At 40.9% G+C, this 22049-nt stretch overlaps 2 protein-coding genes across 11 annotated transcripts in view; one reads left to right on the top strand and one right to left on the bottom strand.

Moving 5' to 3' along the window:
- Window positions 1–4839: 4839 nt before the first annotated feature.
- On the bottom strand, window positions 4840–12578 carry ZBTB26 (zinc finger and BTB domain containing 26). 5 transcript variants are annotated; one of them, XM_043499104.1, is made up of 3 exons: window positions 12448–12578; window positions 11461–11546; window positions 4840–6704 (listed from the first exon to the last, which is right to left on the bottom strand). In XM_043499104.1, exon 3 carries the CDS (start codon window positions 6692–6694, stop codon window positions 5375–5377), a length of 1320 nt encoding a protein of 439 aa, XP_043355039.1. In that variant the 5' UTR covers window positions 6695–6704; window positions 11461–11546; window positions 12448–12578; the 3' UTR covers window positions 4840–5374. The 5 variants fall into 5 exon arrangements, with proteins under 5 accessions (XP_043355039.1, XP_038230089.1, XP_038230087.1 ...); XM_038374161.2 differs by having other exon boundaries at window positions 12452–12528; XM_038374159.2 differs by having other exon boundaries at window positions 12371–12505.
- A 56-nt stretch (window positions 12579–12634) lies between these two features.
- The window catches only part of RABGAP1 (RAB GTPase activating protein 1), a 133947-nt gene continuing 124532 nt past the window's right edge, over window positions 12635–22049 (top strand). For 4 of the 6 annotated variants that reach the window (XM_038374150.2, XM_043499102.1, XM_038374157.2 and 1 more), the window contains exons 1-2: window positions 12635–12773; window positions 21700–21899. In XM_038374150.2, coding sequence (XP_038230078.1) covers window positions 21750–21899 — 150 coding nt within the window. In that variant the 5' untranslated portion in view covers window positions 12635–12773; window positions 21700–21749. Of the gene's footprint in view, window positions 12798–13393; window positions 13488–21699; window positions 21900–22049 lie in introns of all 6 variants that reach the window. The other 2 variants (XM_038374151.2, XM_043499101.1) reach the window with 2 other exon arrangements.

Below are 22049 nucleotides of genomic sequence, written 5' to 3' on the forward strand. Positions count from 1 at the left end.
ATTTATTTGAGCATAAGCTATTGTGAGCTACAGCTCACTTCATCAGATACATTCAGTGGCATTTTCCCCTGAATGCATCCGATGAAGTGAGCTGTAGCTCACGAAAGCTTATGCTCAAATAAATTTGTTAGTCTCTAAGGTGCCGCAAGTACTCCTTTTCTTTTTCCAGATACAGACTAACATAGCTGCAACTCTGAAACCTGTCATATTGCATATGGCAGGCTCTTAGTGACATTTATTTAAGTCCCTTTGGGATATCTTCCAAGGTTGTCCAACAGTAAAGAATTCCAGATTTAGAAACACGGGTCTGCTCCTAATTCAGGCATTTTAGTAGAAGGCAGAATTAGGTTCAGTAGTTGTAGGGGAAAAAAAATAGTTACTTCTCAGCACCCTTACTACCACTCACAAAATTACTGCTTATTGGGGCCAAAAATTCAGAAACCCTACACCCTAAATGGGATATTTAAGATGACTTTGGTTTTCCTTTTAGATCACAAAGTGAGTAACAGACATTAGAAATCCTTGTGATCTGTACAGAATGGACCCTAAAAAAAAAAATTAGTAGCAGTGATGCAAAAGTTGGCTCATCCCTTAAACAGTACTCAAACCTCAAAGAAAGAGTAGGCAGAAAGGTGTCTAAAAAGAGTTTAAAAAGCCATTGATGCACCACCTTTGTAATAAACATTTGTATTCAACTTCCTCCTAATCATTGAAGAAGTGCTTAATTATTCAGTGGAGCTTAAGCTGGGGTAAAGGAAATATATGTTCAATATATCCCTTCTCCATGGAGAATTTGTCTGGCTCTGGTATCAGGTCAGTATAGCAAACTACAGTTCTGTACATTTGCTCATTTCAACTGCACCATTATTGTTTTTATAATTAAAAAAAGGAAAGAAAGACTACACAGGGCAGCAGGGTACCAGTAATTTTTTTAAATGCAATTTTGCTTTGAATCACATTTTTAATTAAACTCTCACTCCCTGCTCTCCATCCCTTCTCAAAATGACTCCTGTATTCACCACCAGTCCTCATTTTCTGTACTCTTGCATTCAGTGTGTTCTATGTTCAAATCAAATAAGACTACTGTTGTGACAAACTGTATAGGTTTATAAGTTTTTCCACAGAGGAGGAGGGGGGGGGGGAAAACCCACAAAAAAACCGATACTTCACATATGTCAGAGTGACTAACTTGTAAAATTCTTCTATAAAAAGATAAGACAAACCTAGAGTAGTTCTCTTATCTCATCAAGTAAATAGGTTCTAAAAGCAAAAATAATCCTTACAAATGTGGCCAAAGTATCTAATATTTTAGTAATTGCAGACTTTTCCCCTAATTATTTTTAGGATAGGCAGGAAGTTGTACATTACACTCAGTTGTGAGATTATCCATTTATTAGTCAATGGTGTTTGACACATTAACATTAAGTTTATGACAGTTGCCATAGAATTTATCTGACCAAGTAACAGCACTATCAACTTCAAGTGGATCTAGTCCGGTTTGAACTTTGCAATAAAAAGTGATTTAGAATAAAGTTATACATACATGATTAAATTCATTTAACTCTATAACAAAGCTGCCTTTGGATAGTCTGTATAAATAGATTTGATAACAATAGTCCCAGGCTCCTTTTTAATTTTTAATTCAGGGAAAAAAGCATTGACAAGATTTTCTGCCTCTCTAGTCCACATTAGATCTATGATAACCCATTTTCATATAATGAATATTATAGTATCAAAATGTTTGAATATAGAAGACTCTGCCTGAAATCAGATCCACATGCAATATTTCAGACCTAACCATCATGGGGTAACAGCTCAAGATGATTCTGTAAGCAGGTTTTTGATTTTTCTTTAAAAAAATTAGTTTATTTTTCCATGCAAGCTGTCTTTGAACCAAGATTCTGAAAGAAATACTTTCCTAAATAGTTACATTTCAGAACTAAATTAATCTGCTATTTGTTTCCTCCCCATTGCCATTACTTATTCCAAAACTGTACACATGACAGTCAAATATAGCCATTTAAACCTTTTTACCTGAAAAGGTGATTGTGTCCTTTCAAAAAATTTTGCAACATTAAACACTTCATTCACTGTAATGCTTGTTTTGGGAATTTCTGACTTTTGTATGCCCCTTTTTTCAAGGCCAAGCTATCTTTTGATAATGAAATATACATTATTTTCTGCAATAAAATGCTTTGGTCATACTTTTAGTTTAGCATTGTTATAGTACTAGACTTAAACAGCTGCATTAGAAGTAATACTTGATCCAAATGGAAAAGCAGTTCTTTACCATGGCTCAAGCAAATTATTAGACCACACTGCATTTCAGTTCAGTAAGAGGGCTGCTCTTCTGTAAATTGTATTCTTCAGATGAGATATTAAAGCATGGTCCTTTCACTCTAACTAGAATGGCAACCATCTAGATGAAAACTTCCATGATGCTTTTCAAAACAAGTACAGCATAATCTCAACCCCCAGTTAACATTCCATTCCCTCTAGGTTGATGTTCAAAGATGTATAAAAGAGCTATTGCTGAGCACAGTCAGTAACTGATGTATTAATCTACAGCCAGTGACACTGTATCTTACTCTAAACTCTTACCTTGTAAAGCTCTAAGATTCATGAGCTATGTAGGGTGGTAGCTAAATTCAAGTCTACTTTTCAAGATGAAGTGCATACTTTTAGGAACAGAGACTATGATCTAACTTTATATAGGGTTTGCATCAGTATGGCAGTTCTCACCCCCATTAACTGACATACCTGGCTCCTAGTAGAGCTCTAGGAAGAGTTTAAAAAACAAAACATGGAATTATACATTTCAGCTGCTGAAACAGATTCTTTTCACAATGCCATAAATAAAGCAATATTCCCCATTCCAGCTTTGCTTTAAAACCAAATATGAAGGTCACAATTGCTGTGGTTTATGTGAAGCAATGTTGATAGGAGACAGAACAATACTTTAATTTTGAATCCTTTACCATGTCTTAGTACATACATACAGTGATAGGTGGGTCCTTTAGTGGCTTGTCTTCACTACAAGTTAGCGTGTTTCAGTTACTGCATTCAAGCTAGCCTAGCCTGAGTGAGAGCAACCACACTTCAAAGCAAAATGGAAGTTTCACAGCCTGATTTGATGAGTTGCTGTTGAGTTACAATATAGAACTGTAGGGAAGACAGGGACCTCAAAAGATCACTTAGTCCATCCCTCTGTGCTCAGACAGGACCAAATAAACCTCCTAGAACATTTGTGACAGGTGTTTGTCTAACCTGTTCTTAAACTTCCAATGATGGGAATTCCACAACCTTCCTTGGAAATCTATTTCATTGCAGCTTGTATTTAGAAAATTTCCTTAATATCTAACCTAGATCTCCCTTGCTGCATGCAGATTAAGATTACTTTTGTTCTACCTTCGAGTGGACATTATTCTCCATAACATCTCTCAACACATTTAAAAACTATGATCACATCCCCCCATCAGTCTTCTTTTCTCAAGACTAAACGTGCCCCCCCCCCTTTTTTTTAAACCTTTCCTCATAGGTCACGTTTTCTAAACCTTCTATAATTTTTGTTGCTCTCCCGTCCTCCTCTTTTCTAAAGTGAGATGCTCAGAACTGGACATAGTACTCCAACAGAGGCCTCATCACTGCTGAGTAAAGTGAGACAATTACCTCCTGTATGTTACATATGAGACTCCTGTTAATACACTCCAGAAGGGTATTTACCTTTTTTGTAACTGCATCACATTGTTGATTCATTAGATTTGTGATCCACTATAACTACTGGATCATTTTCATCAGCATTTCCTAGCCAGTTATTCCCAGTTTTATATTTGAGCTTTTGATTTTTTATTTGTAAATTTTCACTTGACTTTACTGGATTTCATCTTGTTGATTTCAGACCAATTCTCCAATTTGGCAAGATTATTTTGAATTCTGATCTGATCCTCCAAAGTGTTAATCCCTGCCAGTTTGGTGGTAATCCTCACACTATATTATCCAAGTCTTTAATGAAAATTTTGAATAGTACTGGACGCAAGAAAGACTCCTGCAGGACCCCACTAGGTACTGCCTCGCAATTGAACAGCTACCACTGAGAACTATTCTTTGAATACAGTCTTTCCACCAGTTATGCATCCACCTTATAGTAACTTCATCTGGACCACATTTCCTTAGTTTTCTTATGAAAAAAAAAATCATGTGAGACAAAGTCAAAAGCCTTACTGAAAATCAAGATACCGCTATGGGGGAAGATACGTCTACTGCTTCCCCTAACCACGAGGACAGTAACTCTGTCAATGAAGGAAATTAGTTTGGTTTGGCATGATTTTTGAGAATTCCACACTGATATTACTTATTCTCTCGTTGTTCTCTACATGCTTGCTGTAACTCAAGTTGTTGCATCCCCAGAGAGTTACTAGCTTTAGCATCAACATCACTTAAGTTTCAAACTCCCACACCCCCCGCACCAGCTAGCTAGAGTTTAAAGCACCACTTAACTTTAGCTAGAGAATTCGGTGTGTGGATGGGAGTTGAGCTAGGGGTAACATTCCAGTTATTACCTGAACTAATTATGCTGTGAAAGCATACCTTCAGTAGCCCTATATCAATGAATAACTCATACCCTGACTTTAGGCAATCAGCCTCATATTCTAAAAATCTTCAATTCATTTTCTTTACAAACAGTACCATGTAATCACTACCTGACCCACATAGATCATTCAGGGCTTTAGCTCTTTATAAACATACGTCCATGTTAATACCCCTGAAAGTTGCTATCGGTTGGGGTAGGGCTGATTAGCAGAGAAAATTCAATTACATAGTTTAGAAGGGACAAAAAAGTGACACATGGAAAAAAGTATTTAATTTTAACTTTAGGGATTTGGGTAAGATTGGAAGGCAAATAACTGAAGTTTTAACAGAAAAACAAATTAGCAGTTGAACTACATAATTCTCAGTTATCCAGTGCTTTTTGAAAATGTCAGGTTTTATCTCACAGACTCATCCTCTCGGTTGTTTCTTCTATCTGCCCAGACATACACAGGCCTTTAACTGTACAGCATAGTTTAACTAGTGACTGCCCACAGCAAGAGTTCTTCAAAAGGTGACAGTCCCATAACTCCAAATCAGATTAAATTATCCAAAATGTAACAAATCCAAAATTTAATCCCATGCTCACCAGTAGGGACACACAGAAACTCTGTATGAGGATTACTAGTCACAGAGAATAAGACTAGAATGAAGGCTGACAACCTGCTAGGTTTTGTAATTCAATCTGTACACAACCTTTCAGGGCATACCATCTGCTCTGGTGAAAGCCCAAATCCAACCTTTTGTTTCTTTCTTCATGATGCCTACAAAGGGCTGCTTGGAATGCTTAATTGACACAGGTGCTATCGCTCCTTAAATTGAGCACAGCCTGAGCCAATTTCCCTGCATCCAGTATCTGGCTTGCATCAGCTTGTTGACAGACCTTACTGTCTGTAGCAGTGCTACAGCTGAAAGAATCAAAGTCCACCGTTATATCTTGAACATTTCTTTCATTGGCATTGTCAAAACTATTTTTTCCATGTAATTGTTTAAGGTGTTTCCTCAGAACAGGTTTATGTGCAAAGACCATGTCACAATAGTTACATTTATGAGGCTTGTCTCCACTGTGCAGGTTTAGATGGTCCTGTAAAGAACATTTCTGAGAGAAGGTTTTCCCACAGATCTTACACTGAAAAGGTTTGATCCCTGCATGCACTCTCATATGTCGGTGGAGATTGCCTTTCTGAGTGAACGTCTTACCGCACAGCAGACACATGAACAGTTTATGCATTTTTAAATGATTAGCATAGTTTTCCAAGTGCCGGAATACTCTGGTACACTTGGGACACTGGTGGTGCCATTGGAGACCTTTGTCTATACCTCTATTGTTAGGACCAAACATGTCTTTCGAGTCCACGATGAAACTGTCACTGCCAGTGTAAGAAAGGGCATAGTTGTGGAGATGATTTTGTTCTATTTCACTCGTTCTGTTTTCCACAGTGGAATTGATTAAAAAGTGCTGAGGCTCTGATGAATGTAAAGCAGTTTGTTCAGAAGAAATAAACTGGGTTTGATCTTTTTTATTTCTAACCTCAGACACCTCCCCAATAGACTCCACCTTGACAATCTGAATGTCACTATCTTCCATGTCCATGCTGTCTTCTGAGGTTTGAATACATAGTGAATCCTGTTGCAGAGTGTCCTCATCTCCTTGGTGTTCTTTCAACTCAGAAGAATCGCTTTGCTGTTCACAATCCTCCTTGCTCTCCAATGACTTCTTAGGTTTTATAAACTTCCAGAGAGCCTGTGTACATCGTTCCACAATGTGGCTCATCTGAAGAAAGCTTGCAGCAGTCAAGTAATTTACCAGCTCCATCTCAGGAAACTCCAGAATGCCACTGTAGCAGGACAAAAGCAACTGCCTCCCCACTTCCGAACTCTGCAGAATGGAAATTTTAACCTCTCTGGAGTCATTCAACAAAAACTGATCCCTTAAAAAGGGGGAGCCTGCAGCAAACACGATTTTATGCCCATGAACCTCAACATTGTCTATGTGAACTACAACATCACAAAACTTATTGTCTTCCCTCAGTTTGTTCATTTTTTGTAACATTGAATCTCCATAATTGTCAAACTTGAAGTGAAGGATATCTGATCTTTCGGACATTTTGGCAGATCTAAAGAACAAAAGCAAACAAAAAGAAAGAAACAGTATATGAGAAAACTAATGGATGTAATCATGCAAATTAAAAAGGGGCCAACAGTACAGGTTAAATGTACATATTTTACAAAACATTTTCTTATGTTAATAAAAACACCCAATACTATTAAAAATGAAAGAATTTTAAAAAAGTTAAGTTTATTTTGAATATCTTAATGATGTTTACTTTTTCACATATCACACAACTTGGACAATCAATAACCTAATTGATTTCTAGTCTATTTCATATTCTAATTCTCATGCACTAGTATAATGTTGCAATGTCCCCAACGCTACAGCAGAACATTTAAAATATTATAGTAATACAGATACACTATTTCTTTGGAATTTAAAATAAAACCATAGAAATATTTCTACTGGTTTAAACTTTTGTAAATGTTTACTTTTGTATTAACAACCAAAAGTTTTTGGCTCAATTTGACCCTTCAATGTCCCTTTAGTTTTAGCAATTTTTTTGCTTTAATGCATGAACAAGTTCCATAGGCAATTGATCTCTCAATGTTACACTGAAGCACCTGTCAGAGAGGACAGTGTAATATTAAAACAAGCTTCTTAACATTAATGTACTTAATAGAAGAAAAATGGTCTATGAATCAAACTAAGAAAAACAGTTAAAATTCTTCCACCGTCAACACCTCCTGCTCACCTGACGGTATTTCTACATTTCTAAAATACAGCCTGTTACACATCTAAAATGTGCAGAATTCTAGTACTGAACTTCATTTTTTAGACCAGATATAGTCACAATGGAAGGGACTCTATCTTCACCCACCTGTCATTTACAATGAGGAGGTTCTAAAAAGGCACACTGTCAGATACCTTTAAACACCTCTATAAAACACTTCTAATGTAGACATGGTCTAAGACAACCATGATTTTCTATAAGAAGTTGTTCATGCAGCCCTGGCTGTGAATTGGGATTGCAGGAAATGAAGGAATCACAGGAGATTTAAACTCCCAGAAGGCTTGGTGAAACAACAACAAAACCCCACCTACCCCAATCCACACCACCTTCACCTTTACTGAAAGATTACAGATGGTTTGAAAACAGAAAAAACTGTGGAGTTTAGGAGGATAAATAGAAACACTATCCACTTAGATATGAACCTATTATCTCTGGAGCCACAGCTAGGGGATCAGATGAATGAAAATGCAAAGCAACAGTTCAATGCAAAGAATTTTTTAGCACTTAAAACGATGCAGATGCTGGTAATCAAAGATTTCAGTATCCACTGCCCAGCTGACATTCTTACCTCCAATTTCTCAACAGCAAGGAATCTCTCTGGTTAGCCCTCTTGCATTATTAGCCATATTTACCAGTTTGTAATATACTATATCTACAACAGGATTTTGAAAAGTTCCAGAATTGCCAGACCCTTGAAATTCAGAACCAGAGAGTAGAATCACATTACATTACATGTTTCAGAGTAGCAGCCGTGTTAGTCTGTATTCGCAAAAAGAAAAGGAGTACTTGTGGCACCTTAGAGACTAACAAATTTATTAGAGCATAAGCTTTCGTGAGCTACAGCTCACTTCATCGGATGCATCTGGTGGAAAAAACAGAGGAGAGATTTATATACACACACACAGAGAACATGAAACAATGGGTTTATCATACACACTGTAAGGAGAGTGATCACTTAAGATAAGCCATCACCAGCAGCGGGGGGGGGGGGGGGAGAAGGAGGAAAACCTTTCATGGTGACAAGCAGGTAGGCTAATTCCAGCAGTTAACAAGAATATCAGAGGAACAGTGGGGGGTGGGGTGGGGGGGAGAAATACCATGGGGAAATAGTTTTACTTTGTGTAATGACTCATCCATTCCCAGTCTCTATTCAAGCCTAAGTTAATTGTATCCAGTTTGCAAATTAATTCCAATTCAGCAGTCTCTCGTTGGAGTCTGTTTTTGAAGCTTTTTTGTTGAAGTATAGCCACTCTTAGGTCTGTGATCGAGTGACCAGAGAGATTGAAGTGTTCTCCAACTGGTTTTTGAATGTTATAATTCTTGACGTCTGATTTGTGTCCATTCATTCTTTTACGTAGAGACTGTCCAGTTTGGCCAATGTACATGGCAGAGGGGCATTGCTGGCACATGATGGCATATATCACATTGGTAGATGCGCAGGTGAACGAGCCTCTGATAGTGTGGCTGATGTGATTAGGCCCTATGATGGTATCCCCTGAATAGATATGTGGACAGAGTTGGCAACGGGCTTTGTTGCAAGGATAGGTTCCTGGGTTAGTGGTTCTGTTTGCGCTACGATATAACCGCATTTGCTCCAACCCCTCAGACAGAGACAAACACGTACAAGATCTCTATCATGCATTCCTACAACTACAATACCCACCTGCTGAAGTGAAGAAACAGATTGACAGAGCCAGAAGAGTACCCAGAAGTCACCTACTACAGGACAGGCCCAACAAAGAAAACAACAGAACGCCACTAGCCATCACCTTCAGCCCCCAACTAAAACCTCTCCAACGCATCATCAAGGATCTACAACCTATCCTGAAGGACGAGCCATCGCTCTCTCAGATCTTGGGAGACAGACCAGTCCTTGCTTACAGACAGCCCCCCAATCTGAAGCAAATACTCACCAGCAACCACACACCACACAACAGAACCACTAACCCAGGAACCTATCCTTGCAACAAAGCCCGTTGCCAACTCTGTCCACATATCTATTCAGGGGATACCATCATAGGGCCTAATCACATCAGCCACACTATCAGAGGCTCGTTCACCTGCGCATCTACCAATGTGATATATGCCATCATGTGCCAGCAATGCCCCTCTGCCATGTACATTGGCCAAACTGGACAGTCTCTACGTAAAAGAATGAATGGACACAAATCAGACGTCAAGAATTATAACATTCAAAAACCAGTTGGAGAACACTTCAATCTCTCTGGTCACTCGATCACAGACCTAAGAGTGGCTATACTTCAACAAAAAAGCTTCAAAAACAGACTCCAACGAGAGACTGCTGAATTGGAATTAATTTGCAAACTGGATACAATTAACTTAGGCTTGAATAGAGACTGGGAATGGATGAGTCATTACACAAAGTAAAACTATTTCCCCATGGTATTTCTGCCCCCCACCCCACCCCCCACTGTTCCTCTGATATTCTTGTTAACTGCTGGAATTAGCCTACCTGCTTGTCACCATGGAAGGTTTTCCTCCTTTCCCCCCCCTGCTGTGGGTGATGGCTTATCTTAAGTGATCACTCTCCTTACAGTGTGTATGATAAACCCATTGTTTCATGTTCTCTGTGTGTGTGTATATAAATCTCTCCTCTGTTTTTTCCACCAAATGCATCCGATGAAGTGAGCTGTAGCTCACGAAAGCTTATGCTCTAATAAATTTGTTAGTCTCTAAGGTGCCACAAGTACTCCTTTTCTTATTACATTACATATTACAACTTGGTCAAGCTGGAGCTAAAGAGAAGGAGATGCTGTATACAATTTTCAGAGTAGCAGCCGTGTTAGTCTGTATTCGCAAAAAGAAAAGGAGTACTTGAAAGGTACTCGAATGCATCCGATGAAGTGAGCTGTAGCTCACGAAAGCTTATGCTCTAATAAATTTGTTAGTCTCTAAGGTGCCACAAGTACTCCTTTTCTTTTTGCTGTATACAATGGAATTATAACCTATTGTGCTCTAACACCATGTTGATTCCAAAGGGGAAATACAGTACCAAATTTAGGAGGTAATAACCTTTGGTGAAGGTAAACCAGAGAGAAGTAAACATCAAGCAATACATTCCAGAAACTTCAGATGCACTTAAACTGGTTTTGTTTGCTTTCCCTTTCCAGTAGGAAAATAAATCTACTTTGTGTGTAACTTTTTCAAATGTTACATAGTCTTTTATGATGTTCAAATATAATTAAACCATTAAAGTATCCACAATGAAATAGCACTGGGTGATGCTCTGGAGAGGCATATGGAGTTGAAGTTCCTGATGCAGACTGGCCCAACTTACTGAACAGATACCTCCCTGAACCTTATGCTAGTTGCTCATTGCAACTATTACAAATTAATGCAAGTCTAAAAATTATAAGTTAATGGAGGCCAATGAGTTATCACACTAAGTCTTTGTTAACAAGTCACTGGGATCTCATTCATCTTTATGCATTTGTCCAATATCTATTATCGAGCACTGAAACATGCATTTTTATTTTGAGGGTTTTTAAAGGTGAGAAATAAAGTCAAACTGCTAGATAGCTCTGTTCTCTCACATTCACCACATAATAAGCAGTCTCACCAGAGAACACTTTCTCACATGAAACACACAGCTTCCTAAACTGTAATTACTTTTAGGTGGCTATTAAAGCTTAAATGGAAAATTCCTCATTGTTAGAAGAATGATATTCCAGAAACAACACTCTACAAAGGTGCGTGAAGATTTCCAGCATACCCTTCAAGTAATTTGACCTACAAAAGAAGTAGATCATACTGTAAATGTAAATTCCTGATCTGTGTATCCTCCAGTTTTGTATTCTTGGCTAGCCTGAGGAGGGAAGGAGAAAGCTCTCTGCATCTTTCTGAGTTCTACATGCTATTTCCACTCAATATCATGCATCACAGCAATCATCCTTCTAGTTGTCAGGCAGATGTGACTTCTATTCAAAACAGGTTAGGTCTAACAGAGGAGTCGTACTTCTCCAGTTTAGTTCAACAGAGACATTTCAAAATTAACTAGATATGGTACCTTAGTTTTCTTGTTCAAGCATCACCGAGAAGGTTTCTGTAAATTGCTCAATGTGTTACCAGTTTAAAAGATTCTGGATGAATTACCTAAGGAAAGAGAAGAAAAACCATGATTAGCAAAAGGCTTGTTTGCCTTACAACTTTAAAATGTCTTTAAAGAAAGAAAAATTATTTGAAAGTAATTAACTGTGTTTATGTCCACGCTACTATACATGTGTTTTGAAAAACATTTTTCCAATACCGAGAAAGAACAGTATTGGAAGACTAATGGGGGTTAGTCAGAATTCCTCTCCGATTTAAAAAATACTAGGCCTGCAGAGGCCCCAAAGCACCTGCCTACCTGCATTTGGCTCCATCTTTCTTTGGGGCTTTGCAACCAATAACAAGGGGTAGCATCATTTTCTTCCTTTTCTCATCCCCTCTTGGGTGGCTGCACCTTGCTCTTACAAGTAATTTCAGCTGATGCGCTATTAGACCTTTCCTAGTTTTTTTACTTTATGTAATTCCACTATATAAAAGGACGAATCCTGATCAGCCCAGTGGCCATGTAGACCAGTGTCCTGGGTCTGACACTCACACTATCAGCTGCTAGAGGGAAAAGCAAAAAGTCCCATGGGGACAATGATGGGATTATTCGCCCACATAGAAAGTCTCTTCCACGCCCCCCCTTGGCTTAGTAGTTGGTTCAGGACCCTGAGGAAAAATGGTCTAAAAATCCACCCCTCACAAGAGGGGCTGAGTCCTACACCCCCAGGCTCCCCTTCCCTGTTCACCCCACAGGCTATCCCATCCCATCCCATCCCGTCCCCTCCCCTCCCCTCTTCTCTTCTCTTCTCTTCTCTTCTCTCGTCCCGTCCCGTCCCGTCCCCACTCCCCCCACCGCAGCTTCCCTTCCTCCCCTCCCCACTCACCTCACGCTACCCCCGCCTCCTCCTTCTCCTTCTCTCCCTAGCCGGCGCCCCCACGTTGTCCCCTCCCCGCATTTTACTCGCCCAGGGTGGGGAAGGAGCCACTCTCCGGATCCGGCCCCGGGCGGAGGCGTTGGCAGGAGGACACCGGAACCGGAAGTACCCCTCCAGAAATCTTCTTCCGGGGCTCCTGCCCCGGCCCGGTGTCTTCACGAACCTACCGCGAGCTGCCGCGGCCGCCGCCGGAGCAGCCGCCCCCCCCCTCCCCCGCCGGGGCCCCGGAAGTGTATCTTCCTCTGACCCGGAAGGCTCTCCCTGCCCCGTCCCCCTCCCCTCCGGCCTGGGTCACGTGGTGGGGGCGGCGGCGGCGGCCGAGGCCCGGCCGGAGGAGGCAGCGGCGGCTCGGGTAGGTCCGGTTCGTGTCGCCAGGGTCAGACTCCGCGCGTCTGGGGGTCTCCGGTCCCCGAGCCCTCCAGACCCAGCGGCCGCGTCGCCCACCCCGTGCCGAGCGGCCGCTCCCCCGCCTGGCCTGGGCTTGGTCTCCCCCGTCCCGGGCCTGAGCCTTCCTGCACCCCCCTCTGGGCCTGGGCCTGGGCCTGGGCCTCGCCTGGCGGGCAGCCGCTGCCTAGGCCTGGTCTCCCGGCGGTGGGCCCAGGCCGCTCCCCACGTAGCCCGGCGGTGCCAGGCAGCGTAGCCCCGGGTACCCGGCTCCCCTCACCTGCACGGTGCCCGCCCCTGGGGGCCGAGCCCCGCCCCGCGCTGTCAGGGTCCGCAGAACGCGCGACCATCGCCTCGGGGCTGCTTTGGTTGCTGGAGTTTCAAAAGACGAGGAGGAAACGGCAGAACCTGGAAGTCTTGGGCTAGGCACCCCCGGCGCATGCCGTCCCGGGCAAGGTGCGTGCCCTGTGAAGCCCGGGCCCCCTCGTGAGGTCCCCGGGGCGTTCCGCAGCATCCCCGCGCCAGCTGCCCTCTCTGCCTGCAGCGTTCCACCTTTCGCTGCTCTCTTGCAAAGTTTTTTTTTTTTAGCACCTGAGATCTCTGAGCACCTTTCTCTGTCGTGCATGAGACTAGATTTCTGTGGGGCCCTGTCTTGATCTCTGCACTCCTCACTCATCCGCAGGTACAATATTGGTAAAAGTGTCTTACCATCCTACTGAGTGTACTGCATGTATAGCAAGTATTGTTCCCTCTCTAATCACATGGCAAAATGCCAGACAGTTTTCACTGGAACGTGCGCATACAGTTCTCAGTCACATCTATTTTCTGGCTAGATGTCTTCTTCCATCCTACCCCTGGCTGTTTTCCTGCCAGATCTGTTTTGTTCTTAGTCACATGTTTGGTTTGACTGATGGGACAGTATTTTTCTCACTGTTTGTCACACTCAAGCCTCTGGACCACTTTTGCTTGAACTTTACAAAAACTCTTGGGTAGAAATACAGCCTGCAAAATATCTGGAAGGGTTGAGCATCTGAAAGTTGGTGTTTGTAATAGAAGCACATGTGCAATGTTCATTATAGCTGTCACTAGCTTTCCAGCTATTGATGGTACCCTTATTGCATGTTCTGTATAGGGACAGCTGTGCATGCAAAGGGAGGGAGAAAAGCAGTGGGGCAGTGTGATCTAGAAGTGGGTAGAGACCCACCTTTCCCTTCAGATATGAGGTGGCTGCACCTGGGATGTTTCACACATGGCTTGGGTGCTAGATATTGTGATGGATGACATGGACATATGAATAGATACCCTCACTATGCCGAGGAATCCAGTATGCGTGGGACAGTTGTTGCCCACACATGTTAACTGGTGTGGGAATTGGAGGCACTTGCTAAAAAATGTAGTTTCTAATAATAATATTTTGTCCTTCTCTCTATGTTTCAGGCAGCATTTAAAAAGTGTCTGAGAGTAACTAATTGAGCCAAGTTAGACACTAAGATAATGGTGCTCAGATACCAAAGTGATAGTCTTTCACTCTTTTCCATTTAGTTGGAACCATCCAAACATGAATGCATGTAACTATCTGCACATAAATAATGCTATTGCACTGCTATTAAGTGCACTGCTCACATGTGTAAAGTTACTCACATGCTATATATTTTAGGGACTTTTATTAATTTCTCCTTGTGTAATAGACTCACAATTATGACTTTCTCATTGACTTTAAGGCCAGAAGAGACCATCATGATCATCTAGTCTGACCTCCTGCACATTGCAGGCCACAAACCTCACCCATACATTCCTGTAATAGGCCAATAGCCACTGGCTGAGTTACCTGAAGTCCTCAAATCATGATTTAAAGATTCCAAGTTACAGAGAATACACCATTTACGCTAGTTTAAACCAGCAAGTGACCTTGCCTCGTGCTGAAGAAATACAAAGCTGGAGATCAGATTCTGTCTAGATATCTCATGCTGCAAAAATACAGAAGCTTATGCTCTAATAAATTTGTTAGTCTCTAAGGTGCCACAAGTACTCCTTTTCTTTTTTACGGATACAGACTAACATGGCTGCTACTCTGAAACCTGTCATAGGCTGGTCTGTATTCCCAAATTTGTTTATCTGTAGAAATTTTATAGACAAAATAATGCACTTGTTTGGACTTAGGAATTCTGTAAGACTTCTGGGCTACATGGTTGTCGAGTGCCTCATTTAATAGAATTCTGCGGAACTGTTTAAATTTTGTGGATGTTATCATGTTTTCCATAATGATCCTTATGTCCCTGCTTAACATTAGAAGGTCAAGGCCCTGACTAAACTTGGCTATAGTTATACGGTGAACAGGTTAGCTGAGTTAGGCATGAGAATCTCCTTCTGCTTTCCAAGTCCAGCTACAGACAGTTTTTAGTAGCATGTATCATATGAGTATGTTAAGGTCATTGCGGCTGCTTGAAGGTTTCAAATTATATTTTCAAAGAGCCATGCTGGTCCAATAAATGTAACTATACATTTCTGTTTGAATCCCCAGTGAATGATGTAAGCTGTGTAAATAAATACACACTGCACCCTTATAAGGGTCACTCTAACCTCTGCTGGAATACATTATCTTCCATGCTAACTGCTTCTCTGTACTTACGACTCTATGTCCTATGTCTGCCTGTAGAGGGAGACCTGTAGATGTGCACAATGCTATTGGAATGTCATTCAGGTTTGTGAGAATAGACTCTTCGCTGTGAACTCATTTCAGGGTTTCATTTCAGACATTCTTTTGCTGCTCTGGATAAGGCAGTGTTAGCGTTTCTTTTATAAACCACTGTTTCCCTGGGCTTACAGTCTGTCTCCACAGTTGGAGCAATTGCTTTGCTGGAGCCTGACATAAGCATTTTGTCCCAAGCACATTTTTGAGATTAAAAATAAAATCCTTATCGAATCAGCTATATTGATAATCATTAACAGGTTTAAGGTTGTGTTAGCTTGAACTCTTTTTTATGTTTTTTCTGATAGCTGGCTTTGTGGGTGATTCAGCCACTTTCCTGAGATCTCTACTTGTCATGCTTCTCTCTTTCATGAGAATTGCAGTGGTAGGGCAACTTGATGAAGCTTAATCTTAAAATGAATCTCCTGTTTTCATTTGGCCCTTGAATTCAGATTGACTGAGAGGAGGGGTCCAATGGGAAAACGACACCATTTGATGGCCATGATACTCCTTTGAGAACAATTCTTTACAAGGAGCTAAAAAATTAGGAGTACAATTATTCTTTGTTCCCTTGAAGCAAGAGGGGTTTAGATGCTTCATTTCCATATAGAATCATAGGACTGGAAGGGACCTTGAGAGGTCATCTAGTCCAGTCCCCTGCACTCATGGCAGGACTAAGTATTATCTAGACCAGTGCTTCTCAAGGTGGTGGTCCGGTCTGCGAGCCATCGGCTGCCGGTTTGCGCGCATATTGGAAAAAAAAATTGCCGCTTCCCCACATCAGATAGCTTGAGAAGCACTGCTCTAGACCGTCCCTGACAAGTGTTTGTCTAACCTGCTCTTAAAAATCGCCAATGATGGAGATTCCACAACTTCCCTAGGTAATTTATTCCAGTGCTTAACCACCCGGACAGTTAGGAAGTTTTTCCTAATGTCCAACCTAAACATCCGTTGCTGCAATTTAATCTGATTGCTTCTTGCTCTATCTTCAGAGGTTAAGAAGAACAATTCTTCTCCCTCCTCCTTGTAATGATCTTTTATGTACTTGGAAATGGTTATCATGTCACCTCTCAGTCTTCTCTTTTCCAGACTAAACAAACCCATTTTTTTCAATCTTCCCTCATAGGTCATGTTTTCTAGACCTTTAATCTTTTTTGTTGCTCTTCTCTGGACTTTCTCCAGTCTGTCCACATCTTTCCTGAAATGTGGCGCCCAGAACTGGACACAATACTCCAGCTGAGGCCTAATCAGCACGGAGTAGAGTGGAATGAAAAGCAAAAATCAAAAGCAAACAAAAAAGGATCCATAAATTATAACAGAGCCTTGTGGGATGTGATTCTCCTAGATATTCTCCCTCCCTTACTGGAGACCCTGTGACCTGAAGATCCAGATTCTGTGGGGCAGTTTCTGGTGTCTTAGGAGTTACCCATTCTGTTTTTGAAAATTTACTTTTTATTGGTATTGAAATTAACCCCTTAGTTACAAGCCTAGGGGCATGGTTGGTGTTTAGAGTTGTCATTGGGAGAGCTCTGAGCTGCGATGTGGCACATAATCTGAGATTTGTGCTTGGTGGGGACCTTCTCTCCTAAACCTCTCAATAGTGAGAATGGAAACCATAAGGGCTACACTGCATCTGAGAGTGAGCTTCCAGCCTGAGTCTTCAGACTCATGCTAGCAGGTCTTGCGCTAGTGCTCAAAAAATCGATGCGTAGGTGTTGCGGCTTGGGCTCTGAAGCCAGGTGTGTGATGTGGGCTTGAGAGCTTGAGCTCCAGCCTAAGCCATGACATCAAAGCAATGTCTGCACAGCTACTTTTAGATACTTTTATAGCATTAGTGTGAGCTCTGCTACCACCAGTCTGGGGACCTGGGCTTGAGAGGCTCACTCCCAGATGCAAAGTATACATGTCCTGTGTTTCTTAGACAAGCTGGAAGCATCATAGCTAGTGTTGTCCCTACTGCTGTGTTTTCTTGCTCTCTGATTCTGTGAGATTCATGGTGCTGCCACCTCTAATTGCTCTGCAAATTTTTGACGTGAGTTCTTTTAGATGGGCTCCTATTTTAGTGAGCTCATAGACTTCCTGTTACGCAGCCATCAAGTTCTCTGGTTCAGGTAAAGTGCCCAGGGGGTGCTCTACAGGGAGCTTTCTGATCTAAAGCAACTCTAGATCTAGAAGGTGCTGAAAGAGGCAAGGAAAAGTAGGGGAATGTCGAAATTCATGTAAGTTAAACCATGGCAATATTCCAACAAAAAAACCCAGGGGAATTCATTATTGCTCTTTCTCATTCAATTATGGCAGCTACGCTCCTTTTCTTTCTCAGCATCAATGGTCAGATAAAAATACTAACACTTTTAAACAATTGATAAAATTCCTTCAAGGAATTTCTCTGAATTGAAAATCTGGTATTTTCTGTATGCAGAACACAGATTTTTGCTCGTCAAGTGATTTGTGAGAGGCCAATAATTTACATTAATATTACACATTAAAGCCTCTTGCTTTGGGCCAGATCCTGCTACCCTTTCTTGTGCAGAGTAGTAACTTTCTCATACTTGGTCCCATTGATTTCAGAGACTACTTGCAGAGCAAGGTATCACTCAGTATATGGTTAGGAAAATCAGGCTTATTTGGATCTCTTATTGTTGCACTGTAGCAGATAAATTTAGCCAATAACACACATTCCCTGATTATTGTGTGTAATGCCTGTTTGAAGAGTAGAGAGTATGTGAAATCACAGCATACTTTCTTTTTTAAAAGTGAATTCAGGGCTGGTGAAAGGTGCCAGATTGTCAGGCTTTGAAAATTAGATTAAATTTAGCACTTCAAGCTAGACACGCTATACCAAAATAAATTGCTAAACTGCTCCTTACCTTACCTTACCTTAATGGCTGCTAATGATCAAAGCTAGCTCTTCTATTCCTGTTGTCTTTCAGGAGTGTAGATATTCATTCACACTTCATTTGCAAGGTATTGGCAAAAATATTTTGAGAAGATTTGGGGGGGCTTATTTTTATTTTACATTTTGTTAATTTAGTTATTTTCAGATGAGCTGCAAATTTTGTAGGTGGTATAGAAATGAGCCTCTCATAATAGATTTGTACTTGGAATTCAGAAATTATTACTAATAACCATTTACTGATTATTACTGATTTCCTATCCAATATTCCTTGTTGGGTATAAAATGAAAGAATGTTGGACTTTCAACTTTTTAAACTGACAAACTCAGGTTGAAGCTGACCCTGGAATTTTGATGTCTGAAACAAAAAGCAAAGACAGGGTTTTTAACCTTGTGTCCAGTGATACAAACACAGCAGAGGAAACTCAGAAATAAGGCAAAATGTATTGCTCAGATAAAGGTGGAAAATCTTTAAAGGTAATAAAGGAATCTTTCCATCAGGCGATGCTAAATTTGATGTCATCCTTCCTGGGCATAGGTGAGGATAGTATTGAGCCGGTTTATCAGAAAGCCCTTGGCAGTAATCCTATGCTATTTGCTGGTAAGCATGCTTAGATAATAGAATTGAAATGAGACTTTTACTCCTTTCATGCCTTCTCTCTGTTTGCTTGTCACTCATAAAGCTCTTTCCTTGGATCAGCATCTCTGTGATGCTTAGCTCTCCCTGCTATATCTACTGCTGTTAGAGCATGGTCGTCTGCACTGTCCTCGGCTTCATTATTAAGGTGCTGTTCGCAAAGTCTGCAAGTCTCAATCTGTAGAAAGATTGCTTAGATGAAGGTGGAAGATTATAAACTGGGACCGGTTATTTCTGTGGGTCACAACCCATCTTAAAGACAGGTGGCTGCTGTCTATTTCATGTAACTAAACTCCTTAGTTGGGCAAATTTTGGGGATCATCTGGACTTGAGAGTATTTTTAAGTACTTTCTCCAAACCTACTATTATATAGAGCAGCAGGAAAACATTGCACATGAGCAGATAAGATTAGGGGAGATAGGGCCAATGTGGGTCAGAAGAGAGGAAGTTCATGAATAAACCTTTGTTTGTGTCCAGAAGCAGTGTACTTTGTGTAAAATGTGGCTTCTAAGAACAAGGGTCACTCTGATATACTACATCCTCAAGCCTTCCTACACATGATGATGGATGTGATATTCCAATTGATCTTCCAGTTCTTACTGTTACAATCTTCCTTAAATTTACACTGTTCCCTCAGTTCAGTGACAGGGCAGAGAGTCATGAGTGGCAGTTTTATTAATTACTTGGCAGCAGTAGGTTGGGTACAGTTCAAGAAATTCTAACTTGGTTTAAGAAAAATCAAACCTAGAAGCCTTTGTGGGGATATGCAAGGCCTTTGCCATGTACTGAAAAAACAGCAACTGGCTTTTAGGCTGCTATTTGCAGCCTTTTTATTCATTAGTGTGAAATTGCCTGAATATAACAAGAGTAGGATGTTGCATTTTTTAAGAATTCCATGTCTCTCAAAGGAGAATCACACAATGCTCCTTCCTTCAGTGACCTTCACGACTCAGTTTCTGTCTGCATGTATGGTTTGGAAGAAAATGCTGCTGTAATAATACTTGGCACTCAGAGAGAAGTTTCATAAGAGGTTAAGAGCAATCGTACAGTCCATTTGTGGAAAAATAGAAGGCAATATATTTGCACGAATTGGGGCAGTAAAAGTTTATCGTGAGGTTGTCTTACTCTAATTTCAGATGCTCCTTCCATTGAGGAGAAAATCGTTCTGAGAGTAAGGAGTAGTCATCTGGCTATATACTGAGTCCTAGTGTGCATCCAGCCCATTGGTGGAGGGGGCTAGGCCTATTGCCAGCAATACAATTCCCATTCATCAGGCATGATGATTCATAGATTTCAAGGCCAGAAGGGATCATTTCAATCATTTAGTGTGACCTTCTATATAAGACAGACTATAGAACTTGCTCAAAATAATTCCTTTTGAACTAACACACATCTTAAATCCAATCTTGATTTAAAATTGCCTGTGATGGAGAATCCACCATGACCCTTGGTAAATTGTTCCTATGGTTAATTACCCTCACTGTTAAAAAATTCATGCCTAAAATGATGCTGAAAATCCGTCCAACATTAATTCCAAAGTAACTCCTGTGCATGGCTTATGGACTTTGTAGGGCACCAAGTCAAAAAGCAGTCCTCTCAGGTGGTTGTGTGTCCTTTGTGTACCCACTCTGTGCACTTGGAAAAATGTATCTGTGCCAAGCTGTCTCATTGTTTGGCTGCAATTTTGGCAGCCAAGTGAGGTCAGTTCCCCACAGGACAAAGGGCACAATTCAAATGGACAAAAAAATTCAGGTAGTCATCCTTTGGAGTCAGTAAAGACTGGGACTCTTGTGATGAGCATGTAATCAGGACTCACTAAGGCATTAAACTGGCCCTTTGTACCATGGCATTCTATTTTTAGCCAGGGATTCTAAGAACCTTTGATGTTGGAGGTGTGTAGTTGAACTCCACCTTTTGTTCCCTTTATCTAAAGTGTATCTCAGTGCCAGTTTTTGTGAGTTTGTGATGCATAAAATATTGCTCAGCTCAGGAGTCCATTGTGTCTCAAGAACAGCATATCGAGTTAAGTCATATAATGTTGAGATTATTTGTGAGTGGAATTTCATGATTGGCTTGTCCTGATATTTACAAAACCCTAGCATGATATTTGCATGAACATAGATGAAGGGAAGGCCAGGTTATGACTGGGTTTATGGTTGGAAGTATGCTGGCCCTAAAATAATGTGTTTCACCACCAGCACAAGAGCCCGTTTTACACCACAGACAGTACTGTGTCTGGGATTTAGTTAAAATGCTTATTTGGCAGTGTAGACAAGATCTTAACCATTTTCCTTAAAAAGATGAACTTTAGCACTGCTTGGGAGTATGATTTTAGACCCCATCTACACTGCACAATGAAAGCGTTATAACCAGGTCCTCAGATGTGAATCTATTTGTAGTATAGATGGGCCTTCACTGGGAAAAGTGATCATGAAACACTTCAAAATATAACTGTTTTGTGATCTATCAAAACCAGTTCAGCACTTTCAGAGTAAAGAGTTTAACAGCAAATTGAAAAGCCAGGACCATGTGTGCACATTGATGTACTGAGAACTGTTGCTTAGCTATGCAGTCAGATGTGTTGATCTTTAATAGTCATCAAGTTTCTGAAAAGAAACATTTGAGCTTCAAGCACAAACTTCTATATAAGTATTTTTATGATTTTTGTTTTTCAGGAGTATATAAAATTTAATCTCATTCATGAGTCGAACTTCCTTTTTAAGTCATGGATGACAAGGTCTCTGTTGGAAAAATCAGTGTATCTTCAGACTCGGTATCCACTCTTAACAGTGAAGATTTTGTCTTGGTTTCCAGGCAAGGGGATGAAACGCCATCTACAAATAATGGTAGTGATGATGAAAAAACAGGACTGAAGGTAAGAATCCATAAATGACTTCGTTCGTTCTAACCCGAACTAACCATAGAAGAGCTTAAAGAGGGACTTCTGTTGTTGAAAACTTGAAAGAAGAGAGCTTATTCAAGACTCAATGTCATTTGCTGATATTTCTTGTAATTACTTCTGCTG

This window comes from Dermochelys coriacea, chromosome 16 (assembly GCF_009764565.3).
Source record: "Dermochelys coriacea isolate rDerCor1 chromosome 16, rDerCor1.pri.v4, whole genome shotgun sequence".
In the NCBI taxonomy this organism is placed as follows: domain Eukaryota; kingdom Metazoa; phylum Chordata; order Testudines; family Dermochelyidae; genus Dermochelys; species Dermochelys coriacea.

Excerpts from the sequence above, each read along its gene's own strand:
- ZBTB26 (XM_043499104.1), bottom strand. The coding sequence starts at position 6,694 with ATGTCCGAAAGATCAGATATCCTTCACTTCAAGTTTGACAATTATGGA.